Here is a 17,225-nt window from a genome sequence, read left to right on the forward strand (position 1 = left end):
AAATAAAATAAAACATTTGAGGAGTTCAGTTGATTTCAACTTTATTTTTACCTTACAATGACATAAAATCTAAATGTTGTCAAAGGTTAAATTTAGATTAGATAAGTTCTTTATACAGGTTTGATGCCCAACCATGATCCATTTCTGCCTTTGGGGAAAAATTTTCAAATGAGAATTTCGATTACTAAGTTTTCTATTACCTTCTGAGAAAAAAGAACTTAAGTCTGCCCATTTTAAATACAACCTATCCAGAATCTTTTATCACAACACAAACTCAACAACACAAGATATCGCATAAATAGATAAAACATGACACTTAATTGACTAATTTTTACAAAAGATTGATAACTGAGGATAAAAAGTGTGTCCTAAACAGCCACATTACATCCTAAGAAGCTAATTCGTTCGTGCCTTTGCTGTAATTGTAAAGGAGTGGTTTATTGTGAGCATCCTCCGCCCAACCCAAAACCGTTAATTTTAGTGTTTACCTCAAAAAATTGGACATTAAGTTAGCAATTGTACTTCTATGCAGAACCTATGATTTTTAACAGTTCTCTAGATGCACCATTCACACTTGAGGTGTACTTGTACTCTCGGTACAAAAGAAGTTAAAAGATCACAAGGCAGTGGGACCAGATAGAATTCCTTATGAGTTTTTTAAATATGCTCCACGTTAATTCCAAGAACATCTTTGTTTTTATAACTATGTTTATGAATATGGTTCAGTCCCTTCTTCATTTGGTGAATCGATTATTTTCCCTCCTTTTAAACAAAGGGATAGAAATGATCCCATTAAATACAGAGGCATTTCATGTCTGAATGGTGTGGCCAAGATTTTTTCTTGCTTACTGCTCAGAAAGTTAGAAGTTTATGTTGATGCCAACGGTCTTCTAGGTGAAAGTCAAATGGGGTTTAGAAAAGGGTTCTCAACTAGTGACCATCTGTCAGTATTGTCCAACGTAGTCAATTTAAGACTATTGAAACCAAAGCAGAAGACGTATTGCTTCTTTGTGGATTTGAGAGCTGCTTTTGATGGTGTAGATCGTCGGGGATTGTTTTTAAAACTCATTGACTTAGATTTCCCTCAAAGATGGTCAACACTTTAAAATCCTTATTCTCTGTGTCTTCTGCGGTGTGTGTGGTAAGGAGGGTATTTCAGAGTTTTTTAAAGTGCATTGTGGAGTGCGTCAGGGTTGCCAGTTGAGCCAAATCTTACTCGCCCTCTTTTTACATGACCTCCCAAATGTCCTGGAATGTGGAATTTGTATAGGTAATACGTCAATTAAAATATTAATGTATGCTGACGATATAGTTATCCTATCAAATTTCTACAAATTTCCCCTGCATTGTTCGACCTACATGAAGATAATTTTGACAGTCTTTGTCTCAATGAGTTGCGATGGCTATTTAAGCTAAGAAGTGAGGTTTTGCACCTAAACTCGGCTGTTTGGATCAGAGGGGAATTGGGAATCTGTTCTTTGTGTAATTCACGCTCTATTGAAACTGTATCCCATTTCTTGGCGGAGTGCTCATCCCTGGGTGAGATTCGGTTGTTGCATCTCTGATGTTTCACTCTCCCCAGGGTTGACCTGTTACGGTTTTTGAGTGGCTCAAATTCGCGGCCCTTAATTCGTTACGCTAGGCATGCATGGAACTACAGATATGAATTAATTAGTTAGTTTAATTTTTGATTTCTATTGTATAATCTGTTTTTCTGTTCTCTTTCGCATTTTGGCAGTTGTTTCTCCTTTTTTTCTTTTTATTGCATAGGCTATAAATTTTATTTTATTTGATTGTGTATTTTTCGTTTCTGATTGTTTAATCAACGACCTCTGGCAGACGGATCCAAGATCCATGGCCTTAAATGCTTTGAAATCTAAATTGTCTTTTTTTCCTTTTTGACCTAGCAATTGACCAAAATGACAGACATTGGCTAATCATATGGGGATTACTTTCCATCAGAATAACCCTCTTCGAATGTCAGACACACCAAAAATCGTTTGATCTTGACTGTGATGTTCTACCACCAGCGTATTTGCCAGATATTCCCTTTATTCACTTATTCCAAGTAAAATACTTCTGGAAAACTGTATTATTTCACTTACTCAAACACAAAAGTTCTACAAGGAATGTGTGGTGATTAGTGACCATTAATCGATATTTATTTAGAAATCGTGAGATGCGGTCTGGTGTGATCTAGGTTTCAGAAAAACATTTTCTTTATCGTGCCAACGTTTCGATCTTTATTGAGATCATCTTCAGGGCTCAAAGTGTTTGTCTTCTGTGTAGAGTGCCCACTCTCGACACGACACGCAAGAATGACACAATTACACAGAAGACAAACACTTTGAGCCCTGAAGATGATCTCAATAAAGATCAAAACGTTGGCACGATAAAGAAGATGTTTTTCTGAAACCTACATCACACCAGACCGCATCTCACGATTTCTAAATAAAGTTCTACAAGAAGGAAGAATGTGCACATGAGCATATGTTCATCCATTTGGAATAAAATTTGTAGTGATAATCTAGAACCAATCCGCATAATCCCTGAAAATTGCATTATAGTTGCAAAGATATAGCTGTGTACATGATTTTATGTTTGTACATGCGCATGCACATATGTTAATCTGATTGGTATACAATTCATAGAGGATAATGTACAAAGCAACCCTGCACAATCCCTAAAGATCACATAAGAATCCTACAAATGGTTTCGGAGATATAGCTATTGTATCCGATAGGGATGAAATTCACACAGGACCTGCTAGATTCCAAACCGCATATTTGAAAATTTCTGGGTTTAGGGTTTTGCCGGTTACAAGGAATTGACCACAAACAGACAGCAAGATGACACAGAACCAAATTTTTTCAGAAAGATCTGAAACGCAAAATGTGTGAAGAAATTTTGATTTTTGAGGACAAACATTTTTTCAAGTTCCCACTTGAATACAAGGCTTCCCTACCCTCGGTAGTTTGGAAGCAAAATGACATGAAATATGTTAAAATGTACTAGAACCAATAGTTCATATATTGTTATACATTCACTATGAAAAAACGCTACGGACTTGTTTTAATTGATAATTTAAAATACAATATCTATCAAACATGTAATTTAAGAAAATATATATTAAATAAACCTAACTGGTGAAATTTGTTAGGTTGTAAACTTTGTTTCCAAATTTTTTAGAACATAATCTGTCCAATTTACCTTTTGTTGTGATTCTGTTTGAAAGCTGACACCACTGAGGGTCAAAAGTCTTAACAAGTTTTACGTAATGGATGTAATTATTTCAATTTTTTTTTTTTTTTTTGCTTTAAAATAATGACTTGGTCTATTCTCTTAAATTGTACCTACTTAGGAAGAATTTCTGCTCAATTGTTATTATGTAAAAAATGAACTTTTAGAATGTATGTACAAAGAATCGCTTTATTAAAAAAATATAAATCAAATCATAATTTTTTATATACTTTGATATAAATAATATTGTGTGAATTAAAGAATTGTTGTAATTTATATTAAATTTTACGTTGTAGTTATGGCGTCAATACGTGGATAAAAAATAGAAAAAAACCTAAAAAATTCCATATTGCATTTTTAAATTTAATTACTGAGTCGTTTTATAAAAATTCCACATTCTATTGTTAAAAAAAAGACATTGATGGAATAATAAGTTCAAACTACCATGGCTTATTAAATCCCTCCTGACTTTTCCTCTGGGTTTTTTCTTTTTCCCACGGAGGGGGAGGTGTTGGGCCGTTAATTAACGGGAATTAAAACAAGGGTAGTGGCAACAAGAGGTGAGAGGAAAAGAGCATGAAAAGGGTTTCCCAGCCCCGACCCCTCTTGTTTTCAACCCCTCTCGGCGGGGCGTCCCACGCCACAGCAAGAAGGGGGTGAAAAACTAGGCAATTCGCCTTCCTTTTTCCACTACGCGGAGGCGGCGACGAGGAAATGAATTCAACCTAATTACACGCTATGTGTGTAGACAATGGTCGGGGCGGGATATTTACATAATTTCAAGTCCGTACCGCGTTCTCCTTTTTGAAATTTCACGAAGTCGGCTCGACGGCTTTAATTGCTTTTTTTTTCTGCCACGTCGCGGTTCGCAGCTCGCGTCTATTCCGTGCGGATTATACTAAACGGTTCGAACACGTTGAAATAATTTTTTGTTCGTTCCAAGAAATTTTTAACACACTAAAATGCCAATTTTGACAAACTCTGCATAATAATTTAAGATAACAACAAAATACACTGACAGGCAAAAAATTCCACACACTTGTAATATAACTTCATTTGTATATATTGTTATATATTCATCAAAGTTTTACTTTTTATCGTTTAAAAATTGAGTCTAAGTAAAAAAGTTATAAAAAAAATGGAAATTGCTACGGAAAATGATAAATTTAAAAAAAAGGACAGATAAAATTTGTTTTAGATTTTTAAGCAACATTTCAGTATTGCGTATTTCCTCCTCTTGCCTTAATTATAACTCGAAGACACCTCACCATACTTTCTACCAGTCTGGAAATGTCTTTTTGCTGGAGGTTAGCCCATTCTTCACGAAGAGACCTTGGGAAATCGTGGAGTGTATCAGGAAGTGATGGACGACTCTTATTCGTCTTTTGAGGTTATCCCATAAATATTCGATGTGGTTCAAGTCTGGAGAGTAAGACCCTAATTGTTATACTGTTGAAGGTACGTTTGTATTATGGGAGTGACATGTGGGGCATTATCGTGTATTAGAATAGGATTGTCGCTGGTTTCATCGAGGATAGGCAACGCATGATGTTCCAAAATGTCATTCACATAGCGAGTGGCCGTCAAAGACCCTATAAGAACAACAACCAACTCTGTGCGACTCTCCTTTGAAATTTCCGCCCACACCATCACTGAGCTACGTAGAAAAAGTTGGCTCTGGGAAAAATTACAGGCTTCGGACCTTTAATTTCGCCTTCTGCACACTCTTTCAGGTCCATCTGGTGATCGTTGAGCAAATCTGCACTCATCTGTAAAAAGTACAGCAGATCAATCGTCCACAGACCAATGGCTGTGTTCTTGAGCAAATGCGAGCCGTGCAACTCCGTGTGTTGTGGTCAATTGTGGTCCTCTTACGGGGCGAAAAGTCCATACTGATTTCATCTTCTTGGAACAGTGCGTTCAGAAATTTGGACACCTCGAAATTCCTGGAGCTGACGAATCGCTTGAACACAGGAAGGTGCCGGTTTCGCAAAATTCTCAAAGTAAAAAAATGTTCATCCTGTGGTTCTGTTACCCTAGGGCGTCCAAAACCGGGCCTTTTTTGGTTAAGACCCAATTTTTCGAAAACATGTAACGGCGTCTAGCAGAATTTCGTAGGGAACTCAATAGCCGCATACCTGATGGAACGTCCATCATCAATAAGTGCCACACCACGCGCTACATTCTCAGCTCTAAGTGGCACTTTAAGTTTAAAAATTGAAATTAAGAAAACAAAGATGAAAACTAAACAGTCTGTTGCTTCAGAATTCAAATGAGACTGAATAAACATTTTAAATCCCGTAAAATGTAACCATGGAAAAACCCTTGTTATCCTTATTTTGGATTAAGGATTAAGCGCGTTTACCATAATTTAAAACATATTATAAACAAATATTTACTGGTAAAAATAATGAGACAAAATAAGGGCAAAATTTTCTTTTTCCCAGAAAATGAAAAAAAATCAATTAGATGGAATTTTTGCCTATCAGTGTATAAGAAATAACTGGCACCACAATGTCGATATCTTCTCATATAAAATGAAAAAAGAAAAAAAAATTAAAGTAAAAGATAAACTATACAGTAGTTAGGAAGTTTCTTTTCTAGCCCGATCTTTCTATTCTCCTTGCTTCCATCTATCCCCAACTTTTCGATATTTTACCATCTTTTGCAATGTGTTTTATAATTAAATTTAACGTTTTTTAAAATAAACCTAACAGCACAGACGAGTTAAGAATTGTGCAAAAAATGAGCGTACATGAAAATCCAGAAATTTGTAGCTTACCTCAGTCCCTTGTACTTTCAGCTTCATGTGGTCTTCCCTGGTCGTTTTGCCGTCTTTTCTTTTCTTCCAACAGTAGCCGTCTCTTCTGTATCTCACTTTTTTCCTACTATAGAGAAGCATGGATCCGCTTTTCGGCCTGAAATCAAAAAATAAAAGACCTTAAAAATTCGATACGTGCTATTTTCACCAGGGTGGAGTTTTCATCGGCAAAAAGTTACGACTTAATTTCCAGGGGAAATGAGTCCTTTAAATCTAAAAGGGGATGGAAGAAAAGTCTTATCTCGCATAATCGGGCTGCATGAGAGGGCGGACGTCTGAATCTGATGGCCGGCAGGATTCAGACAAGAAAACAAATTCAAGCGAGGAATAAGAGGGAAGCCGGATGAACATTTTTTTGCCCTTCAATTTCCCTTTTATTTAATTCGGCACAGGAGGAAAACGGCTCAACAGAAGAAAAAAAAATGGAAGAACCTTTTATTCCCCTCCCAGAGACCCTTGTCTTAATTTGTTGAACGAGCAAATTACATAGTAAGGAAGAAAATCGCCTTTCAATTACAGTAAAATTTTCTTAAGGACCGCCAGGGAACGACTAAAATGGAAAAAACAACGAATAATCAGAGGGATGAACAGCTTTTATTTACAATTATACAAATAATACACCTAACTCAATATTTTCACTGGATATGATTTTATAATTATAAAAAGATAATTGATGTTTATACTGTGATAAATCAGTGTGACGTGGATTAAACAAAATCCTCACTGATGTATAAAAGACATATAAAAAGTAGCTGATATTGCACTTTAATTATTACCCTATAATTAGGTAATATATATAATGAAAAAATGATCTAATTGTTTACATCGAAATGAAATCGTATTGATCACTTTTTTTTTAGAAATTATTTTAATCTTCAACAACGCAATGGTCTTTCTTATTGTATCTAAATAATTAAACATGTCTGAGGCCTAGTGGTTCATAATTTGGATGTACTCAGTGAGTGATACAAAATTAATTATATTCCTGAGTTTCCTTTATTAATCTGTTAGTTAGTCTGTTAAATATTTGTTTTAATATTTTTAAAAAAGTACACTTAGCTCCTGTTTATATTATTAACTTCACTAATTTCGTGGTCCGCTTGACCAATTAATATATTACAATTAATTAAATATATTATTAATTAATTGTAATATATTAATTGGTCAAGTGGACCACGAAATTAGTGAATTTAATGAATTTAAATGAAGTATACTTCACTAAAGCCCTCCGTGGCCATTTCATTTGTCGCCGAGAATCCAACCCGATTACACGATATTTGAAAAATGGCAAAAAGGAGGGAAAACTCAAAAGGTGGGATTGAGATGGGAAGTTGATGTCCGAGTGGATAGAGGTCACGATAGCTCAGGTGGTAGAGCAGCGGCGTATCTAGCCGAAGATCGTGGGTTCGAATCCCGCTCGTGCCATTGACTTTTTTATCTCAACTAAAAACCTTAATTAATTGTAATATATTATTAAACTTTACACAGATCCGGCGGGGAGAGTGAAAAACTTTATATGTGTCTTCTTGTTTTTTTATTTGTGTTTTGACACATGAGGTAACAACGGGGCAAAAGATGTTAAGAAAAGGCGGGATAAAATTTGTAAGAGTCGGTGAGAAATAAAAATACCAGGACGCCTATAAATATTGAAGAGTTCTCACAAGGGAAGGATGTGGAATGATTTTCGTCACAATCAATTTTTAAGGTTTTCTGAATTTTTTGTGTGTTTTTAAGCAGTGTAAGAAAATAATATGCAGGATCATATAAAATGAGCTTGGATGTATAAAATGGGGCTCCCAAACTGTAGTATGCGGACTCTCGGGGGGGGGGGTCCGCAGTAAACTTCGGGAAGAATTAATAAAAACAAAAATGGCGTAGAATGAATACAAAAAATTGAGAAAATAATAATAATAGCAACTCCTTAAATTCATTAGAGTTCGTGGTCCGATTGACCGAATAACGTTTTTTAATTAATTAATTTTTATGTAAGGTATTGGTTGAGATAAAAAATGTCAGTGTCATGAGCTAGATTCGAACCGAATTTAGCCGAGGGTTGTGGGTTCGAATCCCGCTCGTGACACTGACTTTTTTATCTCAATCAATACCTTACATAAAGATTAATTAATTGAAAAACGTTATTCGGTCAATCGGACCACGAACTCTAATGAATTTAATAAGTAAAATGAAGTATATCTTCACGAAAGCTCTCCGTGGCCATCTCATTTGTCACCCAGAATCAAATAGATTAAATGACATTTGAAAAATGGCGAAAAGGAGGGAAAATTCGAGAGGTGGGTTGAGATGGGAAGTTGGTGTCCGAGTGGATCGAAGTCACGATAGCTCAAGTGGTAGAACAGCGGCGTATCAAACCGAAGGCCGTGGGTTCGAATCCCACTTGTGACACTGCCTTTTTATTCACTCAACCAATACCTTACATAAAGATTAATTAATAATAACGACGAGTACCGAACACGAAAATTTTTTAAATTTTCATTTATTCATGTATGAGACCGACTGGTCGGTCGATCGGTAAACAACCTGGATTTTCCAATGTTGCTGATAATTTGTTCATTTAGTGCCAGTTTTATAGGTGTGTTTCGGTTTTAGTGTAAGTCAATTGTTTCTTACTTTGCTAATTTTCTTCTTTATATTTTATTATTTTAGACTACGTCAAAAGAGTTTATTTTGATGTGGATAAGTAAGAAATATAAGAATGAAGTTTACAAAAACTTCTCAGACATTTTATTTTAAATATCTGGTACTAATTTATTTACGGAAGCCAAATTTTCGCCATTATTAAGAAAGTTCCTGTGAATCGGTTGGTGGGTTCGTTTCTAATTTATCTTTTTTTTTCTGAAAATATCAAAGGCATTTGGATAGAAAAAAATTGATAGTTTTTTAATCTTATTTTTTCACTCAAATTTGTATTTAGGAGTTTAAAACTTTGTTTCATGATTTAAAAAAAATCTTTTAACCTACTTTGCGTTGTCATTGTTAATAGTCAAAATTATATTTTGTAGCCAGCTATAGAATGGATATTGCTCATACAATATTAGCAGTGTACTTACATTCTTCCTTAAGGAGAAATTCGCGTGGTCTTTAGCGCTTCAGGTGTCTTAGGAGATTTTCCGGATAGGTTCGGGGAAAAAGATGATTGACTAGGGGGTTGGTATACGGGACCTGGGTTTTATGAAAGTGTCTATACCGACTTGTATTTCTAGGACAAATAGGATTTGATGGTTTGTTTGGACAATAAGGTTGGATACGAAGTTGGGGGTGTGGGGTGACTGGGCCGACTGGATTCTCTGGACGTTGGAACGCATAATTGAATAGTTCGAATTTCGTATGTCCAAATTGGCCGTAGAAACGATGGGAAGATGAGGTGTTAGTAGTAGTCTTTTGAGCATTTTATAGCGTCTTTCAGTTTTATTCTTTTGTGTCGAATGGTGGTTCCAAGTAAAGCTTGTCAGATAAAAGCTCGGTATAAGCGGACATACAGTGACTCACAGATTCGTTCACAGCTGTTGGTTATATCATTATTTACTTTACAAAACAATTGTAGGACATCAAATAAACGTAGTTTTTTAAATAATTTTATTTATCTTAACACAAAAAACATCAAAAAAATTAAATTGTTACTTTATCATGATTATTAAAATAATATAAAAGAAATTACCATGTGCGAACGATAATATGATTGTGTCATACGAAGTCCTTTAATATTTTGTATGTCCTCCTTTGGCTTTCAAAACTGCATCAGTACTTCTGGGCATACTTCTCACGAGATTTCTGTACTGTTCTGGATCAATTAGGTCCCATTCAACTAGTGTTTTTTCCCAAAGTTGATCGAAGTTTGAAGCGTCTCCTGCAGCATCGGCTAAAGATTTTTTAGTTTTCCCCACAAGTGCTCAATTGGATTAAGGTTAGGTGGGGGCCATTCCATGACATTAAAACCACGATCGGCAAGCCACTGTTTGGTCAGCTATGGTTTCTTCACTTTTCCCGTCGCTCTTCCGGCCTCACGTAAACATCTCCGTTTGTTTCAGCACTGACATCGATATTATCATTATCCCGCGGCCTACGCTGAATTTGGACAGCAATGTCAACCTGTCCTGATCGAACGGAGCGTAGATACAACGCCTTTTGGCCTCGGAAAATTTTGTTTTATGACCACTCCTCTTCTTTTTAAAACAACTATCGTAAATTCGGGAAGATCTTTTAGGTTTTGTTATTACCCCAATAATAACGATATTTTTTTGAAATTTCACGATAAGGAAGTCCTTCTTGTAGAGATTTTATTATTTGATCTTTCAAAAATGTTGAAAATGGCTTCATACTGTAATTAAACGGAATAGATCATAACCATTAAGGAAAGGAAATATTTTTAATAAGAAAATAACTTAATTGATGATACCTGATAAATTTGAGACGAATTATTGAATGGTTTTTGCGAAATTTACAATGAAGTAACCCGAGTCACAAAACTGTTCACACGAAGACTCGTAATAAACTGGCTCAATTCAAAGGTATAAACATAAATAAAGATTATTAGGGTGAATGTTTGTTTACCAACAGTTCAACGAACTCAATCCTATTGTTGTCTGGATTAAACAATACGGGATTTGCAAACTAGAGATAATAGAAAATTGTTTACTGATGTGAATAAATATGTGAGTCACTGTACGTTGCTGGAGTGAAACAGAGCTGTAAGAAAATTGAGAAAGGTCATGATATATCTGCATTTCTTGAACCAAGAAGAGAGATAGTCCTGGAGGGTTTTGAAGGCCAAGGTCTAAGCTTGCTGATCGTGGTATCGTCTGAACATGGGAGGAGTACTGCAGCAGGTTTGATAGAAATGTCTGTAGTGTGTAATGAATAGATAAGACCAAGAATGCTGCTTTGCTACCAAGTTTGCCGTCGCATAATTCAAAGATTTTCCTTTCTATAGTAAAATGATTACAAAAAACATGATAAATAAATGAAAAGTACAATGAGCTCTATATTTAACTCTAACTCTACATTTTCGTTTTTATAATATATTAATGTAAATCATCAGCTAACCTTTTACATGCAATATTAACATTACCAAATATACATTTTTTTATATAAATTGTATATAAAAATACTTTGTCCGGAAACGCATTCCTTTCATTCGTCCATCCAGATAAGCTATCAAAAGGATTTCACCTTACTCCAGTAATTGTTGGAACGATTTAAATAAAATTAAGCACACCGCTTTAGTCAACAAAAAAGCGAAAAAAAAGTAAATTCAGTTTCAAAACAAAAAGTAATTTCGTGTGTTTACAGGTAATCTAAATAGTTTTTTAATGAAAAAAACTTTCAAACTTTTCCCCCTTCTATCTATGCGACATGACAGTCATTGTGTAATTAATTATCTGTAATGAGGAAGTTGCTACAAAGTCGATATGATTTTATTAGCTATTTTTATTGATTTATATTATATTAATTGTAGTCTGTAATGTTATCAGACGTTTTGTTTTTAAGTCATGATGCATTAAATTTATTTAAAGACGGGACAGGGATTCCAACTTTCGCTCACACATCCGTCGGAGGATTCTGAACAATGCAGAGCACAGATATCAACTCCCGTTTTCCCTCTCCTTTGAGACCGGTTATGAATTTAATATTACTGAACAGATTAAACGGATTATCCACGGTCGATGTTATCTACCGGAAAACTTCTTGGAACCCGTTCAAAAACATTATTTTTGTTTATTTGTTTCTCGAAGTCTCCGTAACGCCGGGCCAGTGAATATTTTCCCTCGTTCAAACAATAAACGAAGTTTAAACAGAGCATTCCGGAAAAATTTCATCCTTTTTTTTATTGTTAATAAAAATACGAAATGCTAGTTACAATGAGAGAATCATACATACAGACAGTATTGCATTTTTTTTCCATTTGAACAGTTCAGTTTTTTTAGTAAAAATAAACTTAAATGAAGGAATATTACTATATATTTATAGTGTCTTTTCAATTAATTAAGGTTTTGGTAGAGACAAAAAGGCAGTGTCACAAGTGGGATTCGAACCCATGACCTTCGGCTAAATACGCCGCTGCTCTACCACCTGAGCTATCGCGATTTCGATCCACTCGGACACTACCTTCCCATCTCAACCCCATCTTTTGAGATGAGAAGTTGGTGCCCGAGTGGATTAACCTTAAGTAACTGAAAAGAATTTATTTGGTGAAGCCACGGAAACCTAATAGATCTAATAAGCAAAAATAAAGTATACTTCACTTATAAGGAAGAACATTGAACAATTAACCACTTTTTTTAGCCAGTTTAATAATTGACGTACAATGTATGTCCTAACTGACATTTTTTTGTGTTTGTTATAGTGAACTGAGGAAGGCCTAATAAAGGTCGAAAGTTAGTTAAAAACGTGTTTTTCTTAGACGATTACCCTGATCCTTTACACCTGTAATTTGTCATTGGTCGATATCGCATTATTCATAAATATAAAATTTTGTGGTTACAGTAAATAATAAATACAGTTCCACTTACACATTTAATATAAAAACTTTAACATAATAATTTAGTTAGCATTAATTTAATTTAGTTTTTAGGGAAAAACGCAAAAAAACCTAACTATGAAATAAATAATTAAGTTTAATTAATAAATAAGTTAAATAAATATATCACAGCTTTATTAATCACAAAACATTAGCTTTATGCCCCGTATAATCTTGTGGCAATGACACTAAGGCATATTTACTGTTTTTGCAAGCATTGAAAAACTTGGTGGCAATTATGAATTCTTTAATGTTTTCTACGTTGCCTTTTTTTAGTTCAATTTTAGTGTACCTTGGGGAATTTGTACACTACCTTAGGAATTTATTTTATACTACCAGGCAGGACAAGCGTATGTTAATATGGGCCTTGTAACTGTTTTATAAATAATTATTTTATTTTTCTCGTTGAGAGTAGAGTCCCTGCTCAACAGCAACATTTTCACATACTGTTTTCCTTTATTTATAAGTAAGCTATGTATGATGTGAAATTTAACTTACTATCCAGCCTTATTCCGAGATATTTAACGGGGGGGGGGGGTGATCGAGGCAACGTGGAACCCCTAAAACTAAATAGGAATAGGATAGCTGTAATCTTACATTTATCGAAATGTTGGTTTATTTTTTTACAGCATTGTTCAATTTTTTTACAATGGCACTAACACGCCAGGATGATAAGGTCTGCTACTTAGGAAATCATTAAGATATATCACGAATAAGGTGGGGCATAATACCGATCCCTGTGGTACACCTGCGTTTGCGCTTCGGAGGTAAAATTTTCCGCTTGAACTACGAATCGTCGATGTTTTAAATAGGAGACTATTATTGCTATGGGGTATCTGGGAAACACGTAGTTCATCATCTTGAATATGATGCCATTATGCCACACAGTATCAAATGCTTAAACGACGTCAAGCCGAATTACCTTTCTTAATAATCTTTCTGTTGAAGTTGCAAGTTGTATATTAGTTTATCTAGTACATCTATATAGTTGTGACTGTGTAGACAATGCACGGCGAAACCCGAACTCTTTTGGTAGCAGTATGTCCTCCTAGTCCATAAATTTTCTTCTGCGTGTGTTAATTATTTTTTCAAAAACCTTACTTAGAGCGCTTAATAAGCTTATGGGTCTGTAGTTCTGGAGTCTTTCCCTGTTGTTCTTCTAGATGTTTCCCAATCTATGCAGCATTATAATTTTCGAAGTTTTCTAAATCGCTAGGTAATATCTAAGAGATAAAAACGCGATGAAAATATATTTTATCCTTTTTTGACCATTGTTTTGACCTTTCTTTGCTCTTCTAGTTTCTTTCTTTTTTGTATACATTTTCATTACATGCCATTAACGTGAATTGAGTAAAGCCCAGTCATAAAAAAAATTAATGGTAGAAAGAGGGAATTTTAATAAACCCAGAGAATTTAAAAGGCTCCAGTAAAATACAACGCATAAAAAATGTAGATTATCAACACATCAACAATGTGGAGTACGTCTAGAGGAGACAAGAAAAACATAACATATTATATTCAACTGGCCAGCACAGCTAGAAATGACTATTCAAACCTAGATATCAATAAGGAAAATTCTGTACTTTTTTAAAGATACAAAACTCTTCCAAAAAATCCAAATTTTTTTTCTACAATGGATACCAGGAACTGGAGGAGTTCCCTCCTGAGCACTGCAGCTGTAAAGCTTATTGTATTTTATCCCTGGCTCCATGTTTTGGGGGCTCGCAACACAAGTGTGAATTTGAGCCCTAGGTGTGCCGGTGTTCTTCCATCGAAGAAACTCAATTTTGAAGGGGGTTAGGACCAAATTCAGGGTCGCTGAGATCTGATCCCGCTCCTTCCATTGATGAGTGCCGTGTCAATTTCTTTCAATTGCGGCCACAGGTCCTCTTAGGCGTCAGAAAAAGTCCAGAGGCGACGGTGGGGATCGAACCCACGACCGCGGGACCTAGCCGAGATCTACTAGCTGAGAGTCTGAAGCCTTAACCACTCGGCTACCGCGAACCCCCGATCGGACTTAATAGACCAAAGTTTAAATCCTACGACTTCAACTGGGAACTCCCTTTTTTCTAAAAAGAAACTTTATTTAAAAAGGTTATTTCAATTACTAAAAATTTCTCGGTTCCTAGGTCCAACCGGCAGGAACGCTCAGACAAGCGTCTAATATGTTCCGATTTAATATCGTCAAGAAGGTGTATTAACACCGGTGATCCCAAGTTTATTGCCTCCTCTTGCAATACGTACAGTTCAATAAAATCACACAATACAATGCAACATTGTAAGGTTTTTGTAGGTTACGCAAGCTGTTAATACCTTTCCGTTCATCCTCGTCCGCATGCTGTTTTGTTTTCAAATCATTTTGACAGAAGTGTGTTTATTTTGCTTAAAAATGCAAAGTATAGTTAAGTAAAACCCCAATCAAAGAAGGCGAAATGTCCAAACGCCAATGTCTAAGTCGATAATGACGACAGTCAGCGGACCGGAACAGGCGGACTAGGTAACAGCATCAATACATTTGAGAATACTAAAAGATTTTCGTTTGATATAGTATACTCTCAAGTATGTAGTGACAACAACTGGGTAGTATATGAGAACAATCAGAAAGAAAACAGTTAGACCCTTCGACGATTTTTCCAGGAATTACCTTTTGAAGGCTTTGAAACTTCAAAAATTTATGTAAGTTGACAAATAGGTACTAATAATTTTTAAAATTGGTTTCAAGTATGAAATGAAATACTTACCTTACTTATTCAATAAGATGAATGGTATTCGGCACCGTACACCAATATTAGAAAACCTTAGAGGTGATTCTAGACCTGTACATGTATGCTTCACGAATGGACACTTGATCATTTTATTGGGTCCGTCTGTTGTTGCTAATTTACGATTTTTTCATTGAAGTTGGCTTGTAACTCGATTGACTGCAATCAAGGAACAACCGTTATCCGTTTTGGGCTCAATTTCAGGTAAACTGGGGGTGATGATCTTTTGTGTTGTAACAAGGTAAATGTAACAATACAGACACATTTGTAATTTGCATTATGCTAATACGAATAAATTATAGAAAAAAATTGTGGCGACCGTATAAAATGTTTGGTGTAATGAATATAAAAAGGGGATGTTCGGAATGAATAATTCAAGAGACTCTAAGATGGGACTTTTTCTTAAAATACTTCAAACTTTTCGAGCAATTTGAGAAACGTGGACATTACAAAAATGATGAGGATTTGATTTACAAGGACAACATTGCATTAGAGTAATTTTTTTAAAATATTGTATGAGGTGGTTTTTTTCAACAGATTATATTAGCGGATGCAGGATTGTGTTTAGAGGAGCGATTTAGAGCTGAAGGGACAGTTAATCTCAGCACACTTAAACCTAATTGAGAACTTCTTAAGTGGGAGCACAGCAGTGCTTCCAGTAATTTTACTTATTAGGCCGGCTCGGCTTTGCAGTTCGCGTTGTTGGAATAAATCTCGCGTTAACTGAAACTCTTGTCCGTGGCAGCGACGATCCGTTGGATAAAAGTCTAGTTTGATAACACCCAAGGGATTGCGGCATCCTTAGCCGTGTAATGATGTTTTCTTAATTAGGCGAAGGCAAGGTGCGAAGAGTTGAAGCCCCAGGGCGCAGTAGGACCCTGTTTATTTATCCTTTATCCTCCTTGTTTACGAAACATTCGGCCCGGAAAGTCGTTTTAAACTTCGGTGAAGTCGTGCAATTAAGAATGCGCCGCCCAACGGGGCCGCTGGGGATACCAGCTGTGCGCACAACTTAAATCAACTTTCGGGGGAAAACCTCTTATTGCGGTGTACCACAGAATAGCTTTACAAAATTTCCGTCTTATAATATTCTCGGAACGCCACCTTTTTGTCCAGACGCTGAATCTATATTAATGCAGCCAGAAAACTGAGTTTAAGACTTCTCTCTGTACAAAAAGTCAGTTACTTCAGAGAAAACACGATTTAAACTAGACCTATTTAATGATTACTAAACAAACTGTTTGTTTAATTAAAACATTTATTATCACTTCTGTCTGTAAACCATCTTCCACCATAAACAGGGTATTAACATTAACTTTTCCTTTTTTTCTTCAGAATTTAAGGAAAAAATTAATGTACAGGAATGCCAAGATGTAGCAAGACTATCGTGGTCTAAAGCTACGTGTACTTCGTACTTCTCGCAACAGCTGGAATATAAAGTTAGTACCGTAAAGGCCAGCAACCTATTCGGAATGCTTAAAGAAACCAGTCAAATGGTTGGTATTAGTGTGAGAGAGTACAGAACAAGGTAGTCAAGAGGCCAAGGTCGTTGGTCTCGGGGATGTAAATGGTTCCCAGGATAGAGAACTAAAACCTAAAATAGATTAGGGAATTTGGTCGTAACCGATAATTTTCGTCTGCTCATCCACGTTGTGTTTTCGGTTGTGAAATTTCCACCTTTTGTTACATCATTTGTGATTGAATGTTTCATTATAAAAACGGAAGACTAATTATTCTTTCTATGAAATGTCTTGGTTGAGATTGAAGAAGAACGGGATTCGTACCCACGACCTTCGGCTAAAATCGCCGCCACTCTACCACTTGGGCTAATGTGACTTCGATCCTCTCGGACACCAACTCTCCATTT

The 17,225-nt window shown here is 35.6% G+C and overlaps 1 protein-coding gene across 14 annotated transcripts in view; it reads right to left on the reverse strand.

Annotated features, from left to right (window-relative positions):
* Positions 1-17,225, reverse strand: part of LOC106662528 (calmodulin-binding transcription activator 2) — a 324,643-nt gene that overhangs the window by 22,396 nt on the left and 285,022 nt on the right. For all 14 annotated transcript variants that reach the window (XM_014386691.2, XM_024225686.1, XM_024225685.1 and 11 more), the window contains one exon: positions 6,023-6,158. In XM_014386691.2, coding sequence (XP_014242177.1) covers positions 6,023-6,158 — 136 coding nt within the window. The remainder of the gene's footprint in view (positions 1-6,022; positions 6,159-17,225) is intronic.

The sequence above is a fragment of the Cimex lectularius genome, unplaced genomic scaffold (genome assembly GCF_000648675.2).
Source record: "Cimex lectularius strain Harlan isolate CLEC.00 unplaced genomic scaffold, Clec_2.1 scaffold33, whole genome shotgun sequence".
NCBI lineage: Eukaryota > Metazoa > Arthropoda > Insecta > Hemiptera > Cimicidae > Cimex > Cimex lectularius.